The 22,621-nt window shown below is 42.0% G+C and overlaps 1 protein-coding gene across 1 annotated transcript in view; it reads right to left on the reverse strand.

The window, feature by feature from the left end:
• Nucleotides 1-22,621, reverse strand: part of TCAIM (T cell activation inhibitor, mitochondrial) — an 84,967-nt gene that overhangs the window by 21,425 nt on the left and 40,921 nt on the right. The window contains exons 4-8 of the mRNA XM_073630303.1: nt 13,928-14,081; nt 4,427-4,673; nt 2,126-2,248; nt 1,062-1,159; nt 118-209 (exon numbers count right to left, since the gene is read on the reverse strand). Of these exons, the coding sequence (XP_073486404.1) occupies nt 118-209; nt 1,062-1,159; nt 2,126-2,248; nt 4,427-4,673; nt 13,928-14,081 (714 nt within the window). The remainder of the gene's footprint in view (nt 1-117; nt 210-1,061; nt 1,160-2,125; nt 2,249-4,426; nt 4,674-13,927; nt 14,082-22,621) is intronic.

Raw genomic sequence — 22,621 nt, forward strand, 5'->3', positions numbered from 1 at the left:
GTTTCTTCCGATAATTGTTGCATGCATAGATGACAATTGTTTACAAAAGAGTTTTACAAGGAATAATCCATTACTTGCTCATGGGCAAGTGCTGACTACAGAATGATTGTTTCTTACCCTGGTCCAGTGGTGATGGACATCTGTGGTCCCTAGCATTACATGTCCCGCTGCACTCATGCCTGTTCGATCTGTGAATATCACTACGCGTCCTAAGCAGAAAAATATGATCATGCAATAGCTACAGCAAGACATTTTAAAAAAAGTCAAACATTATTTTGCAAAATGAAGAGGCACATACATGAGGTATAACTGAAATAACACAAGCTATTGGTGCACATTCAATGGATGCTTGCCTACCAAAATAGGTCTGTGAATAAATGTGCCTGTAAAGGCCCATTAAGCCTCCAAGTGATCAACTGATGTGAATGTACAATGTATATGTAAAGCGCTGCGTAAATTGACGGCGCTATATAAGTACCTGAAATAAATAAATAAATAAATAAACTGGTAGGTTAGATAAAAAACAAACAGGAATGAATATCTTGTGATAAGTTGACTATATCTATTATTGTACTGTATGTGTCAACCACAGGATTTAAAAATCCAGTGGAAATACAAATCTGTCAGCGATCAGACTGCTGAGATGTGAGACAAATAGACTGACCTAATTGTGAGGGAAGCTTATTGCTGTACTAAATTACTGACAAAGAAATCAGGAAAATGCAGTCATAAAAAAGGTATACATGTTCCACCCATGCCAATTACCTGTTTATCTCCTAAGAAAAGCAGCATACACACATTATATTCCCCACATTTCTCTCCAAAAACAATAACCAGATGATGGATCAAACAAAGCTGCAAGAGAATGTAAAGCTTTAGCAATACCACAGTATGTAGGCCAGTGATTACGAACATTGGCACCCCATATGTTTTGGAACTACATTTCCCATGATGCTCATGCACTCTGCAGTGTAGTTGAGCATCATGGGAAATGTAGTTCCAAAACATCTGAGGTGCCAAGGTTCGCCATCACTGATGTAGGCTGTAGATGGAATATTTACCCTTTGCCATCTTTAAAGACTCACTGCTTTGTTGAGTTAGTCGGCTTAGACTATGAAGTTGCCCACAACGGTGAGCGATACCCCAACTTCTCTGCCACCTGTAAAGGAGGAGAAATATAATTTATATCCATGAATCCAACTTCTTAAAATATCAAATAAAAAGAAAACACAATAAATAAATGCAAAACTAAACACCAAAATATAATAAATAGAATTTGATAACAGACATTTCTGTACAGTTACCTCTTCTGGTTTATAAACATAATATACATAAGATCTTATTAGCTGTAGCAAGATTTGACCTCTGAGCTTTGTTTGTATCCCGACTCCTGTCTTGTCTTGCGTTGACTAGCAGCTGTTTGCAGTGAAGCGTACATTATATGCACAAATGCTAATGTACCAAAGCACTTAAAGAATGAAAACTTTTTTGAACCCAAGCTTCCTGAGTTCGAGGCAATAAAGTGTCCTATGGTTTGGCTTAGTGCTATAAGATTTAATACACATGCAAACTTTTTTATTTTTTTTTATTCTTCATCGAAAATTTTTTTTTTATCTTACAAAAACGAAAACACTTTAGTCACATTTAGAAAAATAGAGGCCTCTATAAACATTACTCATTTACAGTATGAAACACATAGAAAGCATAGTATTGCGTGTTGACAAGTAATTTATCAGGTAAAGTTGGTATCGTATAATAAAGCATGAGCTGATAAACTAGCACCAGTCTGGAAGTCTGTAGTTTTGGCATCCGAGTAACACAAGAGTTTTTTTCTACAGCAGCGTAGTGCCAGATTTTACAGATCAGTGGAGCACAGGTGTTGAATAATATTGGTAATTAGTATGCTTTTACAAGAGTGCTTTTTTTGGATATGAATGTTTTAAGTGGACATGAATAAAGCCTGGCAATTTTATTAAAGAATTGATGCATACCTAGTGATATTTGGACTACATATAGCATGCGTCCAAATTATAATACAGCAAGAGTGTTTCCACCCCTACTAAGCGATCATCAAATCATTTATTACATAAATATTGTCACCAATTCTTGGTGAACAATATCTTACCTGACATCAGACAGCTGAAGTCGGTCGGACAAATCTTTCTTTAAACGTTCTAATTCTTCCCTTAGAGAAATACTGTCTTGCAGCTTCTTTAGGGCTACTTCTCGGTTATTTTCTAACCATGGACTAAAAGAAAAAAAATTAAAAAACAAACTTGAGAGCCGGTAAAAAAAAAAAAAAATGAACTTGAGTTAATAGATGCATGAAGAACATTAGGAACAAACTATAAATGCAACTGCTAACTGTGCTAGCTTAAATTAAGCAGACACAATAGAGTAATACAGATCGAGCTTCAAACAGAGACATTCTTCACTGGAAGAAAGATCTACACATGTATTAACATTACAACAGGGTCTTACATGGCAGGGAAAAAAGCCGAGTAATTATTGCTTACAAAGCAATATGTCATAAAATGTATTCATTTGATGGCAATCCACAACTGTTTTAAAGAAGAAATTCCATAACAAAATTATGTGTGCTGATAACCCAGACCCCTTTTGAAAAGGCTAGTTTTCTGTCTGGCTTGATGATTCTCCAACTTCCCTTATTTAGTGATTCAATGACCCAGAAAAAGAATTCAGTGCAGATTAAATGATTTAACCATTGCTTTTTTTATGAAGAAAAACATCTAGAGTCAAACCCACTCATTTTCTGGTGCTAGGTTTGGTCAGTTGGGAGGTGATTTCCAGACCTGCAGGCATTCAAAGCAGACTGCAACTACCCTATTCAACTCTCATATGAAGTATTCCGTGTCTCTAACAAAAATCTTCAATCAAAGGAACAAGCAGTACTTATAATGTTATACTTTGTAACATACCACCAATAGTTAAAATTATTATTTTGGCTTTTTGCGGTTACCCTTAAATCACAGCAACACTTGAGAAAATAAAAGGGTAAAACATCCTTCATAAGGTGAGGGAAAATTTATGAAACGTACCGCAAAAAATAAACAATGATTCTTTAACTATAAAATTCTAACACAGGCTGGATAGTCTGAGAGGTGGATTTGCATGAAACACACAAAAACAATGCAGGTCATATCAAGTCATTTTCAAACCATTGCTAATCAACATAAGAATCAGACATGATCTAATTTTGAGCAATACACATTGTAGTCAAGTGCTGCAAAAAGTGAACCTAGTATCAGATACATTTGATCATAATAACAGCATGCATATTGTAAGGTCAATGGCAAGCAATGTATATGTGTAACACTAGGAGGATTTTTTTTACATCTGGAAAAGATAACAATACTCCCCCTGACAATGCCTTAAGCCTGGTACATGCAAAGTTTTTTTTCCCCGCACGAAAAAAAATTGACAGCCCTCATCAGAGCAGCTGTACTAACCACCCGACATTAGTACAGCAATCTCCCCTGCTGAGCTGTTGTGTTCTGATGGGGGGGGGGGGGGGGGTAGCCCAACCGCCAGAACAACATTCCTATCAGTGCTCTCTGCCATTGGCTGATCAGGAGTCAGTCGGCTGCTGGTTTTCCAGCATGCTCGTCCAACAAAAGCCAGACAGACCGACTTACACACGGGCCAAATGTTGGATGTTGTTTTGAACCGGCAAATGTCACCCAACATTCGGCTCACGTGTATCTGGCTTTAGAGATGAAACAATGTATAAATATTCTGGTTTCTGTGCAGTTTTTGACTGTTGAAGCCTTTTACCTTGGGGCTTGATATAAAGTTGCAATGTTGCAGTCTGATGACCAGAGAAGAGGAGACTGAAGTAGTATTTCCTCTTGCCTGCAGCAGGCTAATAATTTCTTCTAAAGCTGCTCATAATAATCAAAATTAATCTGGTTCAGAAGATTGACTTCTGTTGAATGAGAACGTTTGAATACTGTTGTCAACTAGTGGCTGCAGCTGCTGATCGGTGTATTCTGACAGCAGAGAGTCCTGCCGTGAGAATATAATGTCCTGGCAAGAAGGGATTCCTCTATCCACCTTACTTGTGTGGATAGGAGAATCTGTTGATTTTTTTTTGTTATGCCCACTTGCTGAACGAAAAAACAAAACAAATCATGTATAGCCAGGCCAGCCTAAGCAAGATTACTTGATTGCAGCTCTAAAGACTTTTTTTTTTATCAAAAAAAAAAAACAAATGTACAGCTTTATTTTATCTAAATTGCTGTATATTGTGACATGTCAGCAATTTATGCAGAGAGGTCAACTTTAATAATGGTAAGTGAGTAGCTAGCAAAACAAGGTGCACAAAACTTAGCCCCCATGATAAATAAGGGGCAACGCCTACAAGAAGCAAAGAAACATTACTAATAATGCTTTGGATGTTACTTGCATAATAGTTATTTCTGCTCTATGTGCTTGTGCCAGTTCTTCCTCTGGGTCCTTGAATCCAGTGAAGGCATAATAGCTCTTGTTCCACTTGATGGGTCTGTAAAATGTGGTTGCTCCTTTCCTTGGAGATGCCGTACCTTTAACCGAACACTGCACGTGGTCTGTGGACAAGCTGCAGGAATTGAGAATACCCAACACCGTGCTGAGCAGGTCTCTGCTATCTAAAGTGAAGCTGACCGTTCGGAACCCTAACAAAAGCAACAAAAAGAAAATGCTGACTTTTTTATTCATATAAGCACATTTATGCTAAAGATGAAATCACAAACCTAATGAGCCATATGCTGGCGTGTTTTCTCATCCTACAAATACTTCCTGTTGATATCTATATTTTTGTACAGAACATTTGCAGTAACATAAACAAAGCATAATTCCCACTGCTATTGTTTAAAAAAAGAAAAAAATATGCAGTTATTGCAGTGTTTAATTCTGTAAAAGTGGAGGAACTCAAATGTGGAGGTTTGTCAACTGCACTCCAACATTGTACTTCAACTTAAGTCAATTTGTAGAATGAATATGTATATACATATATTACAAAAGTTTTAGGCAGGTGTGAACAATGCTGAAAATTAACTGCTTCAGCCCCGGAAGATTTTACCCCCTTCCTGACCAGAGCACTTTTAGCGATTCGGCACTGCATCACTTTAACTGACAATTGCGTGGTCGTGTGACGTTGCACCCAAACAAAATCAACATCCTTTTTTTCCACAAATGGAGCTTTCTTTTGGTGGTATTTGATCACCTCTGCAGTTTTTATTTTTTGCGCTATAAACAAAAAAAAGAGCGACAATTTTGAAAAAAAAAAAAAAAACGCAATACGTTTTACTATAATAAATATCCCCCAAAAATATATGAAAATTTTTTTATCGGGACTGAGACATTATGGCGGACGCATCAGACAATTTTGACACATTTTTGGGACCATTGGCATTTTTACAGCGATCAGTGCAATAAAAATGCAGATTACTGTAAAAATGTCACTGGCAGTGAAGGGGTTAACCGCTAGGGGGCGATCAAGGGGTTAATGTGTTCCCTATTGCGTGTTCTAACTGAAGAGGGAGGGATGACAGATCGTTGTTCTCTGTATGAACAGACGATCTGTCTGTTCTCCCCTCAGAGAACCGGAAACTATGTGTTTACACACACAGATCCTGGTTCTCGGTGTGCCCCGAGCGATCGCGGGAGCCTGGCGGTGATCACAACCGCCGGGCACTCGTATCGTCTCCGTGGGCGAGCAGGAGGCGCGCGCACGCACCCCCTACTGGACGAATTTGTTACCGACGTAACATGACGGCGATTTGCGCAGCCGAGCCATGTTGCCGCAGTACAACTGCGGTGGCTGGTCGGCAAGCAGTTAAGAATGTTTTCAGAAATAGAAGTGTTCACAGTTTTTTTTTCAATTAACAAAATGGTAAAAAGTAAATGAACAGAAGAAAAATCCAAATCAAATCAATATTTTGTGTGACCACCCTTTGCCTTCAAAACATTAGCAATTCTTTGATTCATATAGGTACTCTTGCACACAGTTTTTGAAGGAACTCAGCAGGTAGGTTGTTCCAAACATCTTGGAGAACTAGCCAAAAATGTTATGTGGCTTTGGGCTGCCTCAAATCCTTCTGTCTCCTCATGTAATTCCAGACAGACTCAATGCGTAGATCAGGGCTCTGTGGGGGCCAAACAATCACTTGCAGGACTCATGAATAGGATGTGGATACAAGGCTAACTGACTCAACTATAAATGGAAGCATAGGAACTGGGGTGCAGAAAAATGGCAGCAGGTGCTCTGGACTGATAAGTCACAATTTGATATATTTGGCTGTCGCAGGAGGCAATTTAATCACGAAGGGCTGGAAAACGGTACAATAATGAGTGTCTGCAGCTAACAGTGAAACATGGTGGAGGTTCCTTGCAAGTTTAGGGCTGCATTTCTGCAAATGGAGTTGGAGATTTTGTCAGGATCAATGGGGTCCTCAATGCTGAGAAATACAGACAGAAATGTATCCATCATGCCATACCATCAGGGAGGTGATTGTCCCCAAATCTATTCTGCAGCAAAACAACGACCCCAAACATGGAGCCAATAGCATTAAGAACTATCATCAGTGTAAAAAACAACAAGGAGTCCTGGAAGGGATTGCTTGGACCCCACAGAGCCCTGATCTTAACATCATTGACTCTGTACTGGGATTACATGAAAAGACAGCCTACATCCACAGAAGATCTGTGGTTAGTTCTTAGTTTGGAACAACCTACCTGCTTCAAAAACTGCATGCAAGTGCAAAGGGTGATCACACCAAATATTGATATTATTTGGGTTTCTCTTCTTTTCATTTACATTTCATTTTGTCAATTGAATAAAAATAAACTAATAGTGCTTCTATTTCTGAAAGCATTCCTAGTTTACAGCATTTTTTCACACCTGTCTAAAACGTTTGCACAGTAAAATAAATTATATTTATTTATATTAGAGCTGCACAATTAAATCGCTAAAAAAAAAATTTGCGATTTCGATTCAACCCCCCCTAACGATCTCTGTTGCAGAGTTTGCCGATTCTTTCATATAACAAATGGAGAGACTTATCTGCTCACTCAGCTGTCAAAAGAAAACATCCGGGCAGTCTGCCAAGTTTTTAATATGAAACATTGTAACTAACTTCTTAGATCAAAGGGATACACTTCTGTTTGTAAAGAAAAAATCTGGGCAGTCTGCCAAGCTTTCAACAATGTGTAAATGCAGGAAGTTTAACCACTTAAAGTCTAAATCTTTTTCTGACACTTCTTTCTTAAGTTAAAAATCAATATTTTTTGCTAGACAATTACTTGGAACCCCCAAACATTATATATATTTTAGCAGAGACCCTAGGGAATAAAATGGCAATTGCTGCAATATTTTATGTCACGCTGTATTTGCCCAGCGGTCTTTCAAATGCAATTTTTTGGGCAAAGATACACTTCAATTAATAAAAAAAAAAAAGAATGGTGAACTATCTTCTAAGCAAAAAAATCTTGATTCTCATTTTAGCCAGAATCACGCAGCTGTAATATATATATATATATATATATATATATATATATATATATATATATATATATATATATACATATATATATATATACATATACATATACATACACACACACACACATATACATATACATATACACACACACACACACACCATTTTTTTCAATAAATGTGTACAATATAGGCACATTTCCTCACATGACGGTGACGGTGATTGCATGGGCGTCCCGCGATTTGCTGCCATTTCGAATCGCAGTGATTCCATTTCGAATCGCAGTGATTCCACCTGCGATTTAGAACGCTAAGATATGAACAGTGCCTTACTCTTACTTAAAATTAAAAATGACATAGCTGGACGGAAGATTTCCCAGTCTGAGGAGGGCTGCACCCAAAGAGGCATTGCGCATTGAAGCACTGCAAAAGTGAAAACCCCTGGATTTAGTGCTGGATTATTATGAACATATGGTTTCTGTCAACTACTGTACAATGGCGCTAAGAATCTTGGTGTCGGCACCAAAATCTAAAATGATGGCTTAGGCAAAATGCGGCTTGAAAAATATATTATTGTATTTGGGTAAAACATAAAAGATGCTATATTTCAACCAGTGTACCTTAACCCCTTGACGCCGAGGAATCGGCTTTGATCGGGTCTCGGATCTAGTAACCCGGAAGCAATGTCATGACATCACTTCTGGTTAACTGGTGCCTTATTAACCACTTGCCGACCGCCTCACGCATATATACGTGAGCAGAGCGGCACGGGCAGGCAAAATCACGTACCTGGTACGTGATTGCCTTCCCGCGGGCGGGGGGTCCGATCGGACCCCCCCCCGGTGCCATCGGCGGTCGGCGTTTGGCTGGGAGAGTTGAGAGACGAGGGGGAGACCATCCGATCGTGGCCCCCCCCTCGCGATCGCTCCCAGCCAATGAGAAACATCCCCTGCCTCTGTATAGTACACAGAGGCAGAGGATGTGATGTCATCTCTCCTCGGCTGGCCAGTTTCCGTTCCAGCACCGAGGAGAGAAGACATGTAAGTGCACCAACACACACACACAACACAGTAGAACATGCCAGGCACACTAAACACCCCCGATCCCCCCCCGATCGCCCCCCGATCCCCCCCCAATCACCCCCCCCCCTGTCACAAACTGACAGCAAGCAGGTTTTTTTGTTTTGTTTTGTTTTTTTCCTGATTACTGCATTGGTGTCAGTTTGTGACAGTTAGCAGTGGTAGGACAGTTAGTATTAGCCCCCTGTAGGTCTAGGGTACCCCCCTAACCCCCCCTAATAAAGTTTTAACCCCTTGATCACCCCCTGTCACCAGTGTCGCTAAGCGATCATTTTTCTGATCGCTGTATTAGTGTCGCTGGTGACGCTAGTTAGGAACGTAAATATTTAGGTTCGCTGTCAGCGTTTTATAGCGACAGGGACCCCCATATACTACCTAATAAATGTTTTAACCCCTTGATTGCCCCCTAGTTAACCCTTTCACCACTGATCACCGTATAACTGTTACGGGTGACGCTGGTTAGTTCGTTTATTTTTTTTAGTGTCAGGGCACCCGCCGTTTATTACCGAATAAAGGTTTAGCCCCCTGATCGCCCGGCGGTGATATGCGTCGCCCCAGGCAGCGTCAGATTAGCGCCAGTACCGCGAACACCTACGCACGCACCGTACACGCACCGTACACCTCCCTTAGTGGTATAGTATCTGAACACATCAATATCTGATCCGATCAGATCTATACTAGCGTCCCCAGCAGTTTAGGGTTCCCAAAAACACAGTGTTAGCGGGATCAGCCCAGATACCTGCTAGCACCTGCGTTTTGCCCCTCCGCCCAGCCCACCCAAGTGCAGTATCGATCGATCACTGTCACTTACAAAACACTAAACGCATAACTGCAGCGTTCGCAGAGTCAGGCCTGATCCCTGCGATCGCTAACAGTTTTTTTGGTAGCATTTTGGTGAACTGGCAAGCACCAGCCCCAAGCAGCGTCAGATTAGCGCCAGTACCACTAACACCCACGCACGCACCGTACACCTCCCTTAGTGGTATAGTATCTGATCGGATCAATATCTGATCCGATCAGATCTATACTAGTGTCCCCAGCAGTTTAGGGTTCCCAAAAACGCAGTGTTAGTGGGATCAGCCCAGATACCTGCTAGCACCTGCGTTTTGCCCCTCCGCCCGGCCCAGCCCACCCAAGTGCAGTATCGATCGATCACTGTCACTTTTTTTTGTAGCGTTTTGGTGAACTGGCAAGCGCCAGCGGCCTAGTACACCCCAGTCGTAGTCATACCAGCACTGCAGTAACACTTGGTGACGTGGCGAGTCCCATAAGTGCAGTTCAAGCTGGTGAGGTGGCAAGCACAAGTAGTGTCCCGCTGCCACCAAAAAGACAAACACAGGCCCGTCATGCCCATAATGCCCTTCCTGCTGCATTCGCCAATCCTAATTGGGAACCCACCACTTCTGCAGCGCCCGTACTTCCCCCATTCACATCCCCAACCAAATGCAGTCGGCTGCATGAGAGGCATTTATATGTCCTCCCGAGTACCCCTACCCAACGAACCCCCCCAAAAAAGATGTGTCTGCAGCAAGCGCGTATATAGACGTGACACCCGCTATTATTGTCCCTCCTGTCCTGACAATCCTGGTCTTTGCATTGGTGAATGTTTTGAACGCTACCATTCACTAGTTGAGTATTAGCGTAGGGTACAGCATTGCACAGACTAGGCACACTTTCACAGGGTCTCCCAAGATGCCATCGCATTTTGAGAGACCCGAACCTGGAACCGGTTACAGTTATAAAAGTTACAGTTACAAAAAAAAAGTGTAAAAAAAAAAAAAAAAACACAAACAAAAATAAAAAAAAATAGTTGTCGTTTTATTGTTCTCTCTCTCTCTATTCTCTCTCTGGTGTTCTGCTCTTTTTTACTGTATTCTATTCTGCAATGTTTTATTGTTATTATGTTTTATCATGTTTGCTTTTCAGGTATGCAATTTTTTATACTTTACCGTTTACTGTGCTTTATTGTTAACCATTTTTTTGTCTTCAGGTACGCCATTCACGACTTTGAGTGGTTATACCAGAATGATGCCTGCAGGTTTAGGTATCATCTTGGTATCATTCTTTTCAGCCAGCGGTCGGCTTTCATGTAAAAGCAATCCTAGTGGCTAATTAGCCTCTAGACTGCTTTTACAAGCAGTGGGAGGGAATGCCCCCCCCCCCCCCCCACCGTCTTCCGTGTTTTTCTCTGGCTCTCCTGTCTCAACAGGGAACCTGAGAATGCAGCCGGTGATTCAGCCAGCTGACCATAGAGCTGATCAGAGACCAGAGTGGCACCAAACATCTCTATGGCCTAAGAAACCGGAAGCTACGAGCATTTTAGGACTTAGATTTCGCCGGATGTAAACAGCGCCATTGGGAAATTGGGAAAGCATTTTATCACACCGATCTTGGTGTGGTCAGATGCTTTGAGGGCAGAGGAGAGATCTAGGGTCTAATAGACCCCAATTTTTTCAAAAAAGAGTACCTGTCACTACCTATTGCTATCATAGGGGATATTTACATTCCCTGAGATAACAATAAAAATGATTTAAAAAAAAATATGAAAGGAACAGTTTAAAAATAAGATAAAAAAGCAAAAAAATAATAAAGAAAAAAAAAAAAAAAAAAAAAAAAGCACCCCTGTCCCCCCTGCTCTCGCGCTAAGGCGAACGCAAGCGTCGGTCTGGCGTCAAATGTAAACAGCAATTGCACCATGCATGTGAGGTATCACCGCGAAGGTCAGATCGAGGGCAGTAATTTTAGCAGTAGACCTCCTCTGTAAATCTAAAGTGGTAACCTGTAAAGGCTTTTAAAGGCTTTTAAAAATGTATTAATTTTGTTGCCACTGCACGTTTGTGCGCAATTGTAAAGCATGTCATGTTTGGTATCCATGTACTCGGCCTAAGATCATCTTTTTTATTTCATCAAACATTTGGGCAATATAGTGTGTTTTAGTGCATTAAAATTTAAAAAAGTGTGTTTTTTCCACAAAAAATGCGTTTGAAAAATCGCTGCGCAATTACTGTGTGAAAAAAAAAAATGAAACACCCACCATTTTAATCTGTAGGGCATTTGCTTTAAAATAATATATAATGTTTGGGGGTTCAAAGTAATTTTCTTGCAAAAAAAAATAATTTTTTCATGTAATCAAAAAGTGTCAGAAAGGGCTTTGTCTTCAAGTGGTTAGAAGAGTGGGTGATGTGTGACGTAAGCTTCTAAATGTTGTGCATAAAATGCCAGGACAGTTCAAACCCCCCCAAATGACCCCATTTTGGAAAGTAGACACCCCAAGCTATTTGCTGAGAGGCATGTCGAGTCCATGGAATATTTTATATTGTGACACAAGTTGCGGGAAAGAGACAAATTTTTTTTTTTTTTTTTTTTTTTTGCACAAAGTTGTCACTAAATGTTATATTGCTCAAACACGCCATGGGGATTTGTGAAATTACACCCCAAAATAAATTCTGTTGCTTCTCCTGAGTACGGGGATACCACATGTGTGGGACTTTTTGGGAGCCTAGCCGCGTACGGGACCCCGAAAACCAAGAACCGCCTTCAGGCTTTCTAAGGCCGTAAATTTTTGATTTCACTCTTCACTGCCTATCACAGTTTCGGAGGCCATGGAAAGCCCAGGTGGCACAAAACCCCCCCAAATGACCCCATTTTGGAAAGTAGACACCCCAAGCTATTTGCTGAGAGGTATAGTGAGTATTTTGCAGACCTCACTTTTTGTCACAAGGTTTTGAAAATTGAAAAAAGAAAAAAAAAAAATTTTTTTTCTGGTCTTTCTTCATTTTCAAAAACAAATGAGAGCTGCAAAATACTCACCATGCCTCTCAGCAAATAGCTTGGGGTGTCTACTTTCCAAAATGGGGTCATTTGGGGGGGGGTTGTGCCATCTTGGCATTTTATGGCCTTCAAAACTGTGATAGGTAGTGAGGAGTGAAATCAAAAATGTATGCCCTTAGAAATCCTGAAGGTGGTGCTGGGTTTTCGGGGCCCCGTACGCGGCTAGGCTCCCAAAAAGTGCCACACATGTGGTATCCCCGTACTCAGGAGAAGCAGCTGAATGTATTTTGGGGTGCAATTCCACATATGCCCATGGCCTATGTGAGCAATATATCATTTAGTGACAACTTTTTGTAAATTTTTTTTTTTTTTTTTTTGTCATTATTCAATCACTTGGGACAAAAAAAATAAATATTCAATGGGTTCAACATGCCTCTCAGCAATTTCCTTGGGGTGTCTACTTTCCAAAATGGGGTCATTTGGGGGGGGTTTGTACTGCCCTGCCATTTTAGCACCTCAAGAAATGACATAGGCAGTCATAAACTAAAAGCTGTGTAAATTCCAGAAAATGTACCCTAGTTTGTAGACGCTATAACTTTTGCGCAAACCAATAAATATACGCTTATTGACATTTTTTTTACCAAAGACATGTGGCCGAATACATTTTGGCCTAAATGTATGACTAAAATTTAGTTTATTGGATTTTTTTTATAACAAAAAGTAGAAAATATCATTTTTTTTCAAAATTTTCAGTCTTTTTCCGTTTATAGCGCAAAAAATAAAAACGGCAGAGGTGATCAAATACCATCAAAAGAAAGCTCTATTTGTGGGAAGAAAAGGACGCAAATTTCATTTGGGTAGAGCATTGCATGACCGCGCAATTAGCAGTTAAAGCGACGCAGTGCCGAATTGTAAAAAGTGCTCTGGTCAGGAAGGGGGTAAATCCTTCCGGGGCTGAAGTGGTTAAAGGCGCTAGATTAAAAAAAAAAAAAAAATAATAATAAAGAAAAAATATATATATAAGGGACAGTGCATAAATAAATGAAATAAATAAGAAAAAGAATAATTAATAATTAATCCCTCCGTGTTAGCGCAGAAGCAAACGCATACGTAAGTCGCGCCTGAAAATGTAAACAGTGTTCAAACTATACATGTGAGGTATTGCCGCAATTGTTAGAACGAGAGCAATAATTCTAGCACTAGATCTCCTTTGTAACTCTAAACAGGTAACTGTTAAAAAAAATTAAATCATCACCTATGGAGATTTTTTAAGTACCGTAGTTTTTCTCCATTCCACGGAGTGTGTGCAATTTTAAAGCATGACATGTTAGGTATCTATTTACTTGGCATCTTTTACATTATACAAAAAATTGGGCTAACATTATGGTTTTGCAATGACTTCCGTTTTTTTCTCTAGGGTCTCTGCTAAAAAATATATATTAATATATAATGTTTGTGGGTTCTGAGTCATTTTCTAGCAAAAAATACTGATTTTAACTAAGCAACAAGTGTCATAAAAAAAAGCTTAAGCGTGAAGGGGTTAAGTATTTTTACAGATAAAAATATGGGATGCATTCACCTGGTATTTTGGAGGATTCTTGGTCATTTTCGGAAGTCGGCTCAGTTTCTCGAACATAAAATGTGAGCTGGGCTGGCTTGTGTGAAAGATGTCCAGGCTTCTGAAGATTCTCCAGGTATCCATTTAACCTTTTTAGTGAGTTTTCATTGACCTCCTTGAAAAAATAAAGACAATGATTGAAAAACATCTTCAATATTTACACTTATATCTATCATTACTACAATGACATTTTGTCTCGCTCATCCTGTGATGCCCCTACGCCTAATGATCTTGTGTCCATTGTTTTAACTGCTTGAAGACCAGCCGCCGCAGTTTTAGTTTTCAGTTGCGGCAGAATGGCACAGCTGGGCGAAACGACGTCACCTTACATTTCGCCGGAGGCATGCGCGTGCACCCGCAGTGTGTGCCCAGAGCCAATGCGAGTGCCCGGCTGGCGCGATGACCACCAGGCACCTTCGATCGCTCGTGACAGAGCGAGAACCAGGATCTGTGTGTAAAACACACAAATCCCAGTTCTTTCAGGGGAGTAGACAGATTGTGTGTTCATACCAAGTATAAACATCGATCTCTCTCTCCTCCTAGATAGTCCCATCCCCCCTACAGTTAGAACACACCTAAGGAACACAGTTAACCCCTTGATTGCCCCCTAGTTTTAACCCCTTCACTGCCAGTGACATTTATACAGTAATCAGTGCATTTTTATAGCACTGATCGCTGTATAATTGTCAATGGTCCAAAAAATGTGTCCAATTTGTCTGCCGCAATATCGCACTCCTGATATAAAAAAAAAAAAAGCAAAAAAAAAAAAAGCAGATCACTGCCATTAATAGTAAAAAAAACAAAGTTACTTACTTGTAACGTTCTTTCCCATAGTCTTTCAGGACAGCCACCTGAGAGCTTGGCTCCTCCCTTCTGTTGGAAACACCTGCGCCAGCTTCTATAAATTTCCTCCTTCCCTGCTGGCTCCTCAGTTCTTTAGTCCGCTGGGGAGACACAAGAACATATGATACACATAATTCATTATATCACATTTCCTGTAAGGAAATCTGTGTCTTAATACACAATTGGGTGGGTACCCGGCTGTCCTGAAAGACTACGGGAAAGAACGTTACCAGTAAGTAACTTCGTTTTTCCCCTAATCGTCTTTCAGGACAGCCACCTGAGAGGATAAACGAGCACTTACCCCTAGGGCGGGACCATGGCTTGTAAGACCTTGTGTCCAAAGGTCTGATCTTTAGCCGCCCAAAGATCCACTCTATAGTGTCTTACAAAAGGTGGCAAAGCTGGACCAGGTTGCTGCTATACAAATCCATTCCAGCGTTGCTCCAGCTCCTTCTGCTTGCGACGCAGCCATTGCCCTGGTGGAGTGTGCCCTGATACCCTCTGGGACCTGCATGTTTCCTAACCTATAAGCCTGTTCAATGGCTTCTTTTAGCCATCTGGCTATGGTGCGTCTTGAGGCCTTATGCCCTTTTCTTACTCCAGAAATCAAAATAAATAAGGAATCCGTCTTCCTAATCTCTTTTGTTGCTTCTAAATAATGCAAGACGCATCCCTCACATCTAGAGTATGGAACCTTACTTCCTGTTCTTTAGAAGTATTTGGGCAAAACGATGGTAACACAATCTCCTGGCCTCTGTGGAATTTCGAGGCCACTTTAGGCAGAAATGCCGGATCCATCTCAAAGATTATGCGATCCGGAAAAATCTGAAAAAAAGGGGGGCCTGATTGATAGGGCCTCCAACTCAGACCCTTTTTGCTGTAGTAATTGCCACCAAGAAGACTGCTTTAAGCGTCAGCATCTTCAGGTTGCAACTATCCACTGGTTCAAAGGGGTCTGCTGTCATAGTTTGCAGCACTAATGACAGATCCCACTTTGGAAAGACTGTACCTTGTATTGGTCTTTGTCTGCTCAGTGATCTAAAGAGTCTGATTACCCAAGGATCAGATGTTAATCTCTTTTCCAGGTAAACAAAGTGCTGACACTTGACTCTTAAAGCGGGGTTCCACCCAAATTTTGAACAATATCTGTATGTATTCTCTTCCTTGCCTAGATGCTGACATGCCGTTTAAAAAAATTTAAATCGCCGTAATTACCTTTTATTTTTCTATTCTTCTTTGCACTTCCTGGTTCTCCTCCCGTGGGAGTAGGCGTGTTTCTAGCCTCTCCCAGACTCCTGGGAGCTAGTCTCAGGCTTCCCAGGATGCCACTGAGCATGTGCGGGAACGAGCAGTGAATGCTGGGAGCACAGCATTCACCACATCCAGGAAATAAATGCTTGTGGGCTTCAAATGCCCACAATGAAGATGGAAACCGCCTGCAGTGAATAATAGAAGTTATTCTTTCCGACAAAATCTGACACAGGCGGACATATTACACACAATATGTGAGTATGTAATGCTGAGAAGAAAAGTTTGTGAATGAACTAAAAAAAAAAAAAAAAACAAAAAAAAACGATAGATAGGTGGACCCCCGCTTTTAAGCGTGCTAAGAAACTCCAGGACTGCTACTGAGATTTGTATATTAACTTTCTTGTCTGTACACCATCTGTTAAAACATCTCCATACCTTTTGGTAGATGTTCCGTGTCTCAATCTTCCTGCTTTTCAGCATTGTGTCTATTAGACGGCCTGAGAACCCTTTTGCTTCTAGCAACTGCTCCTCAGACACCATGCGGCCAAGTTCCACCTTTGCACTTGGGGGCAGTGTACTGGACCCTGGGAAAGTAGATCTTCCTGGATTGGTAATAACCAGGGGGGTTCCACCGCAAGTTCTCTGAGCATAGAGAACCACGGTCTCCTGGGCCAATAGGGCGCTATGAGAATTAGTGTTGTATTCTCTGTACGTAACTTCCTTATTACCGCTGGTAGTAGTACCGGTGGGGGAAAGGCATAGCATTTGTTGAATGCCCACGTCTGTGCTAACGCATCTACCCCGAGCGCTCTGTCCTCTCTTTTCAGGGAGAAAAACGCTCTGACTTTCCTGTTTTCCTTTGAGGCAAACAAGTCCACCTGAGGTATTCCCCATTTTTGAGCAATCTGCTTGAATACTTCCTGCTTCAGCGCCCAATCGCCCTCTTTCACTTTTTTCCTGATGAGGAAATCCACCACTTTGTTTAAGTCCCCCTTCAAATGGGCTGCTGACAATGAGAGTACGTTTTCTTCTCCCCATTTTAAGATTTCCTCTGCCAAGGACCACAGGGTTCCACTTCTCGTTCCCCCCTGTTTGTTTACATAGGCGATCACTGACGCATTGTCGGACCTGCAAATGATGACCCCTCAGCTCTTTCTGGAAGGTTTGAAGTGCATATCATACTGCTCTTAATTCCTTAAGGATGATCCTCTCCTCCTTTCCCCAAGTCCCTTGTGATATCTGAGAGCCTAAATGTGCTCCCCACTCTACGTCGCTCGCGTCTGTGGTTAAGATTCGGGAAATGGGTAGGCTTCACAGCCGTCCTTCGTTCATGTTCTCTGTTCTCCTCCACTACCATAAGGTTCTTCTTACCCTTGCTGGCAATAGAACCTTGGTGTCTAAGAAATCCTGCCTGTGATCCCATATCCTTAATAGGAACACCTGCAGTGGCCGGAAATGCAGGCCTGCCCACTGTACTGCTGGGATTGTGGATGTTAACAGTCCTAGTGTTGACATTATCTGCCTTATGGTACATGGTAATTTGGCTTGTAATCTGCTTACTTCTTTCCAAATCTTCCCTATTTTCTCTTTGGGAAGAAACAGTCTTTGTTGCGCTGAGTCTATGACATCCCCCAAGTATACTATTTGCTGACTGGGTTGTAAATTGGATTTTTCCAAATTTACCAGCCAACCTAGACTCTCTAAAAACATTTGCGTATAGCTGAGGTTTTGTAGTAACTTCCTGGGCGACTCTGCCAACAGGAGAAGGTCGTCCAAGTAGGCAATGATGGATATGCCTTTGACCCGTAATGGTGCCAGAGCTTCGGCCAGAATTTTTGTAAAAATTCTGGGTGATGAGGAGAGGCCGAAGAGTAGAGCCTGAAATTGAAGGTGCATGATTCCTGCTTCCGTCTTTATTGCCAATCTCAGGAATTTCTGACACTCCTGGTGTATCGGGATGTGGAGGTACGCGTCCTTTAGGTCTAAGGAGACCATATAACAGTTTGCGGGCAGAAGTGCCCTTACTGAATATATGGACTCCATTCTGAACCTCTTGTAGGTTATGGACAAATTTAGAGGCTTGAGGTTGAGGATTGGTCTGACCTTCCCTGAAGTTTTCTGCACTCCGAATATGTGGGAGTAGAAACCTTGCCCTCTTTCTCATTTTGGTACCTTGATAATCACCCTTTGTTCTTTGAGTTCCTTTAAGGATCTCATTAATACTCTGGCCTTCTCCTTGATCCTTGGAAGTTTGGTGATGTATAACCTGTTTGGGGGTGATTTTGAGCACTCCAAACGATATCCTTCCTTTATTGTTTTCAGAATAAACAGGTTGGAAGATATTTCTTCCCATTGTGGGAGGAAGGCCCCCAGTCTCCCTCCCACTGTGACTACTTTGTAATTTCTTCTGGGTTTGCTCAGGACGACGGAAAATCGCCCCTCCCTTGCCTTTCCCTCTCTGAACCCAAGGTTTCCTCTGGGACTCCATCTTGGGAGTTGTAAAGCGGGATCTTGTGTTCCCTCTTTGCCTCTTCTTACTTTGTTGTGGCTGTTTCCAATTAGCTTTACGCTTCAATGGAAACGCCTTCTTCCTATCTGCAGTTCGGTCCAGCACCTTTTCTAACCCTGGTCCGAACAGCAGATCCCCTGTAAAGGGAATCCCGCAGAGTTTGGCTTTGGACGCGCAGTCACCCTACCATGTCTTAAGCCAAAGAGCCCTTCTTGTGGAATTGGCTAATGCGGAGGACCTGGCTGCCATCCGAACCAGTTCTGCGGAAGCGTCTGCGATATACGCAAGACCTCGCAGCAGTGTGGGAAATGAAGCCAGAATCTGCTCTTTCGCAGTTCCTTCTTCAATGTAAGCCTGTAATTGATTTAACCAGAATTCTACGTTCCTAGCCACCCCCGTGACCGCCATAGCTGGCTTCAGGCTACCCACTGTCGAGTCCCATGATTTCTTTAACAATGAGTCCATTCTTTTATCCATTGGCTCAGAAAGAACCCCCATGTCCTCAAAAGGCCAAGTCCGTGTGCCTTGACACCTGCGAGAAGGCTGCCTCTAGTTTTGGAACCTTGTTCCACACTGATGCTGGATCCTCTGTAAAGGGAAACCGTCTCTTTAAGGCTTTAGAAAAAAAATGGCTTTCTTTCAGGTTCCTGCCACTCCTTCTTAATGGCCTCTATTAGGACCTCATGAACAGGAAAATTCCTCTTTTCCCATTCCCCTAGGCCCTCATACATTTGATCCTGTAATGATAACGGTTTCTTCTCCGTTGATATACCTAGTGTGGTATAAATGGCCCCTAAAAGGTGATCTACCTCTTCTAATGAGAGCTTGTATCGGGATGGCTTCCTGGAATCCCCATCCAGAGCTTTCCCCTCAGAATCTTGGAAGCCAGAAGTTGCACTTTCAGGTTCCTCTTCCACCTCCTCTCTAGGGGCTACTGAAGGACCTGCACTGCACTAGTGGAGGGTATTGCCTGTGCTTTCGGTACGGTTGTTGTCGAAGGAGCAGTCTGAAACTGTGGCATCTGAAACCCTTCAAAAACGTTTTTGAAGGATTCGAACGTATTGGACAATTCTTTAACAGATGCCGCTAATTCACCCTGCTCTGAAGAATGTTCTTGTACTAGTTTACTAATACAATCTTTACATAATGGTTTTTCCCAAGAATCTCTAAGGGTAATTTTACAGGAAGGGCACCTCCTTTTTGAAACATGAGGGGCCCTGGTTTTCTCTGTTTTCTGAAAAGACATAAGAAAAAACCCCCAACCATTAACACACAGTACCCTTGCCTGCAACAACCCCCTGCTGTCCCACACTAATGATAGGGGGGGGGGGGTGGTTCAGGCCAGGGGAGCTCCACCCTAGGTTCCCCTTACCTTAACATGGCTGGAGCTTTTCTCTGCTGGAGCAGTGCGGTCCAAATCCTCTGCATCCGCCATCCTGTCACCTCTGGAGCTTCTGCTGTCTCTACAGCATGTACAGCTCCTCTCCAGCCCCATGCCTGGATCCCTTTCAACGTTCGCGGCCGGAACCGGAAGCCGCGAACCCGGAAGTGCACGCCCCTTCTGGCCGGATATGACGTCACCCGCCACAGCCCGCGCAATCCCAGTACCCGGCGTGTTCTGCTCCACACGCTGCTGGGGGCATGAGACTGCAGGAGCTGCACTCTGCTACACCACACTCGGTGATGAAAGGGAAGCCCCCCCGACCTCAACCTGCGCTCAGGGATGCGGGGGTGGCAATATCCAGACAAAGTTTTTCTGACCAGGTTAGTGTTATAACCGCTGCGGGTGTAAACATTAACATTTTCCCCTGGTCTGTCCTAGGAGTCTCTACTCCTCTTTCAGGACATGCTACCTGAGCCTCCCTGGCTCTCCTGGCTGCTTCCTGTGGTGTCTCCTCTCTGGAGGAAACACAAATAACTGAGGAGCCAGCAGGGGAGGAGGAAATTTATAGAAGCTGGCGCAGGTGTTTCCAACAGAAGGGAGGAGCCAAGCTCTCAGGTGGCTGTCCTGAAAGACGATTAGGGGAAAATAATAATAATAATAATAATAATAATAATAATAATAATAATAAAAATGCCATAAATGTATCCCCTATTTTGTAAAGGCTATAACTTTTGCGCAAACCAATCAATATATGCTTATTACGATTTTTTTTTACCAAAAATATATAGAAGAATACCTATCAGCCTAAACTGAGGAAAAAATTGTTTAAAAAAAAAAAAAAGGAATATTCATTATAGCAAATAGTAAAAGATATTGTGTTTTTTTCAAGATTGTCGCTCTTCTTTTGTTTATAGCGCAAAAAATAAAAAGAGGTGATCAAATACCACCAAAAGAAAGCTCTATTTGTGGGAAAAAAAGGATGTCAACTTTGTTTGGGTACAGCGTCGCATGACTGCGCAATTGTCAGTTAAAGCGACGCAGTGCCGTATTGCAAAAAATGGCCTGGTCATTGAGCAGCCAAATCTTCTGAGGCTGAAGTACGTTAAGTTCACCTTTTCGGGTGGAATTTCACTTTTCATAATAAATAGAAGTGTTTTCCAATGCCATTTCTGGCCCAGCCATCCGAATGTCCTTTTCTCTCACTTATATTATTCATAGGAGATTTAAAATCTTTTAAGTTTATTTGAATTTTTAAAATTATTTTTAAGATTCCATCACTTCCTGTAGATCGTCTCTCAACATTCATTTCCTGTAGGTCATCTCCCAGAAGCCTTAGACTGCTTTCACAGCACTAAAAATAGCACCTGTAAAGAGACTCTCCTGTCTCTCCAGTGTGAAAGCCCGAGGGCTTTCACACAGGAGAGGTGCGCTTGCAGGACGGTAAAAAAAGTCCTGCAAGCAGCATCTTTGTAGCGCTGTAGGAGCGGTGTACAGTGCCTCTGGAGCGACGCTTTGCAGGCGGTTTTAACCGTTTTTCGGCTGCTAGCAGGGGTTAAAAGTGTCCCGCTAGCGGCCGAATAGAGCCGCTAAAAATAGCGTAGATTTACCACCAACGCCTCGATGTGAAAGCACCCTTAATTTCCTTGTTCACAAAAACATTCATTACAAAACAGGACGTGATAGGGTGTGTCCCCCACTCTACACCACACCTCCCTCATTACAATAGCACCTTCCACCCACTTCCTATACAATCAGATTGTACAATCTCCTCAAGATCTCCCAATTTTTTTGGAGTGGAGCATGGTGCGTTGCCGCAGTTTTTGGTGCGTTTGCTGCACTTGGGGAGCCTTTAACATGTAATGACAACACAAGAACAATGCACATTTGCAGCATTTCTGAAACGCAAGGTAAAGCATGCATTTTCTGTGTGGTTTGCCATGCATTTGGAAACACAGATGTTAATAAAGCCTCATTGTTCTTGTGTAAACGCACAAATTTCACTTTCAGGCCCCATTCACACCTAGTGTAGTAGGCTTATTTTTGGACTTGTTTTCCCAGTGACACACAGAGCAGCCCATTGATTTCAATGGGCTGCTCTACACATGGCAAAGTAGCTCATGGGACATTTTGACGTGGTGCGAGTTGCATGTTTTTACTGCTTTTGTCACTTTTTTTTATGTGGCAAAATGTGTGCTTGCTTCTGTCTTAGGTGTGTCATTCATAATTAATGACACAGAAAGAGCAACTAGGTAATTTTAGGTGTCCAAATGTGGCCATACACTATATAATCTCCTTTAGATTTACCAAAAACTATATAAATAGGAGGACACACCATCTATCCAATCATCCTGTATCCAATCAGGCAGGCCCTTGCACTACATCAGGGGTGTACCGTTGACTACATGTGGCCCCAGGGAGTATAACATGCAACCTGAGCCCGTCTGGAGGGACCCCGGGGAAGCCAGGCAAATGCACAATTAGAGAGATGCTGGGGGTGCTGTGCAAACATAGTTAATGGGTGAATGCTAATGAGGTCAGTTGGTAAGCTTTCTAAGAAATACAGCAAGGGCTAAGGTAAGGCCTTATTCTCAAAATCAAAGAAATCTTTTATGTTTCTGCAAACAAGCTACATTCATGGTATATTGATACATAGGAAAGCTGGATTTTA

This window comes from Aquarana catesbeiana, linkage group LG05 (genome assembly GCF_042186555.1).
Source record: "Aquarana catesbeiana isolate 2022-GZ linkage group LG05, ASM4218655v1, whole genome shotgun sequence".
In the NCBI taxonomy this organism is placed as follows: Eukaryota; Metazoa; Chordata; class Amphibia; order Anura; family Ranidae; genus Aquarana; species Aquarana catesbeiana.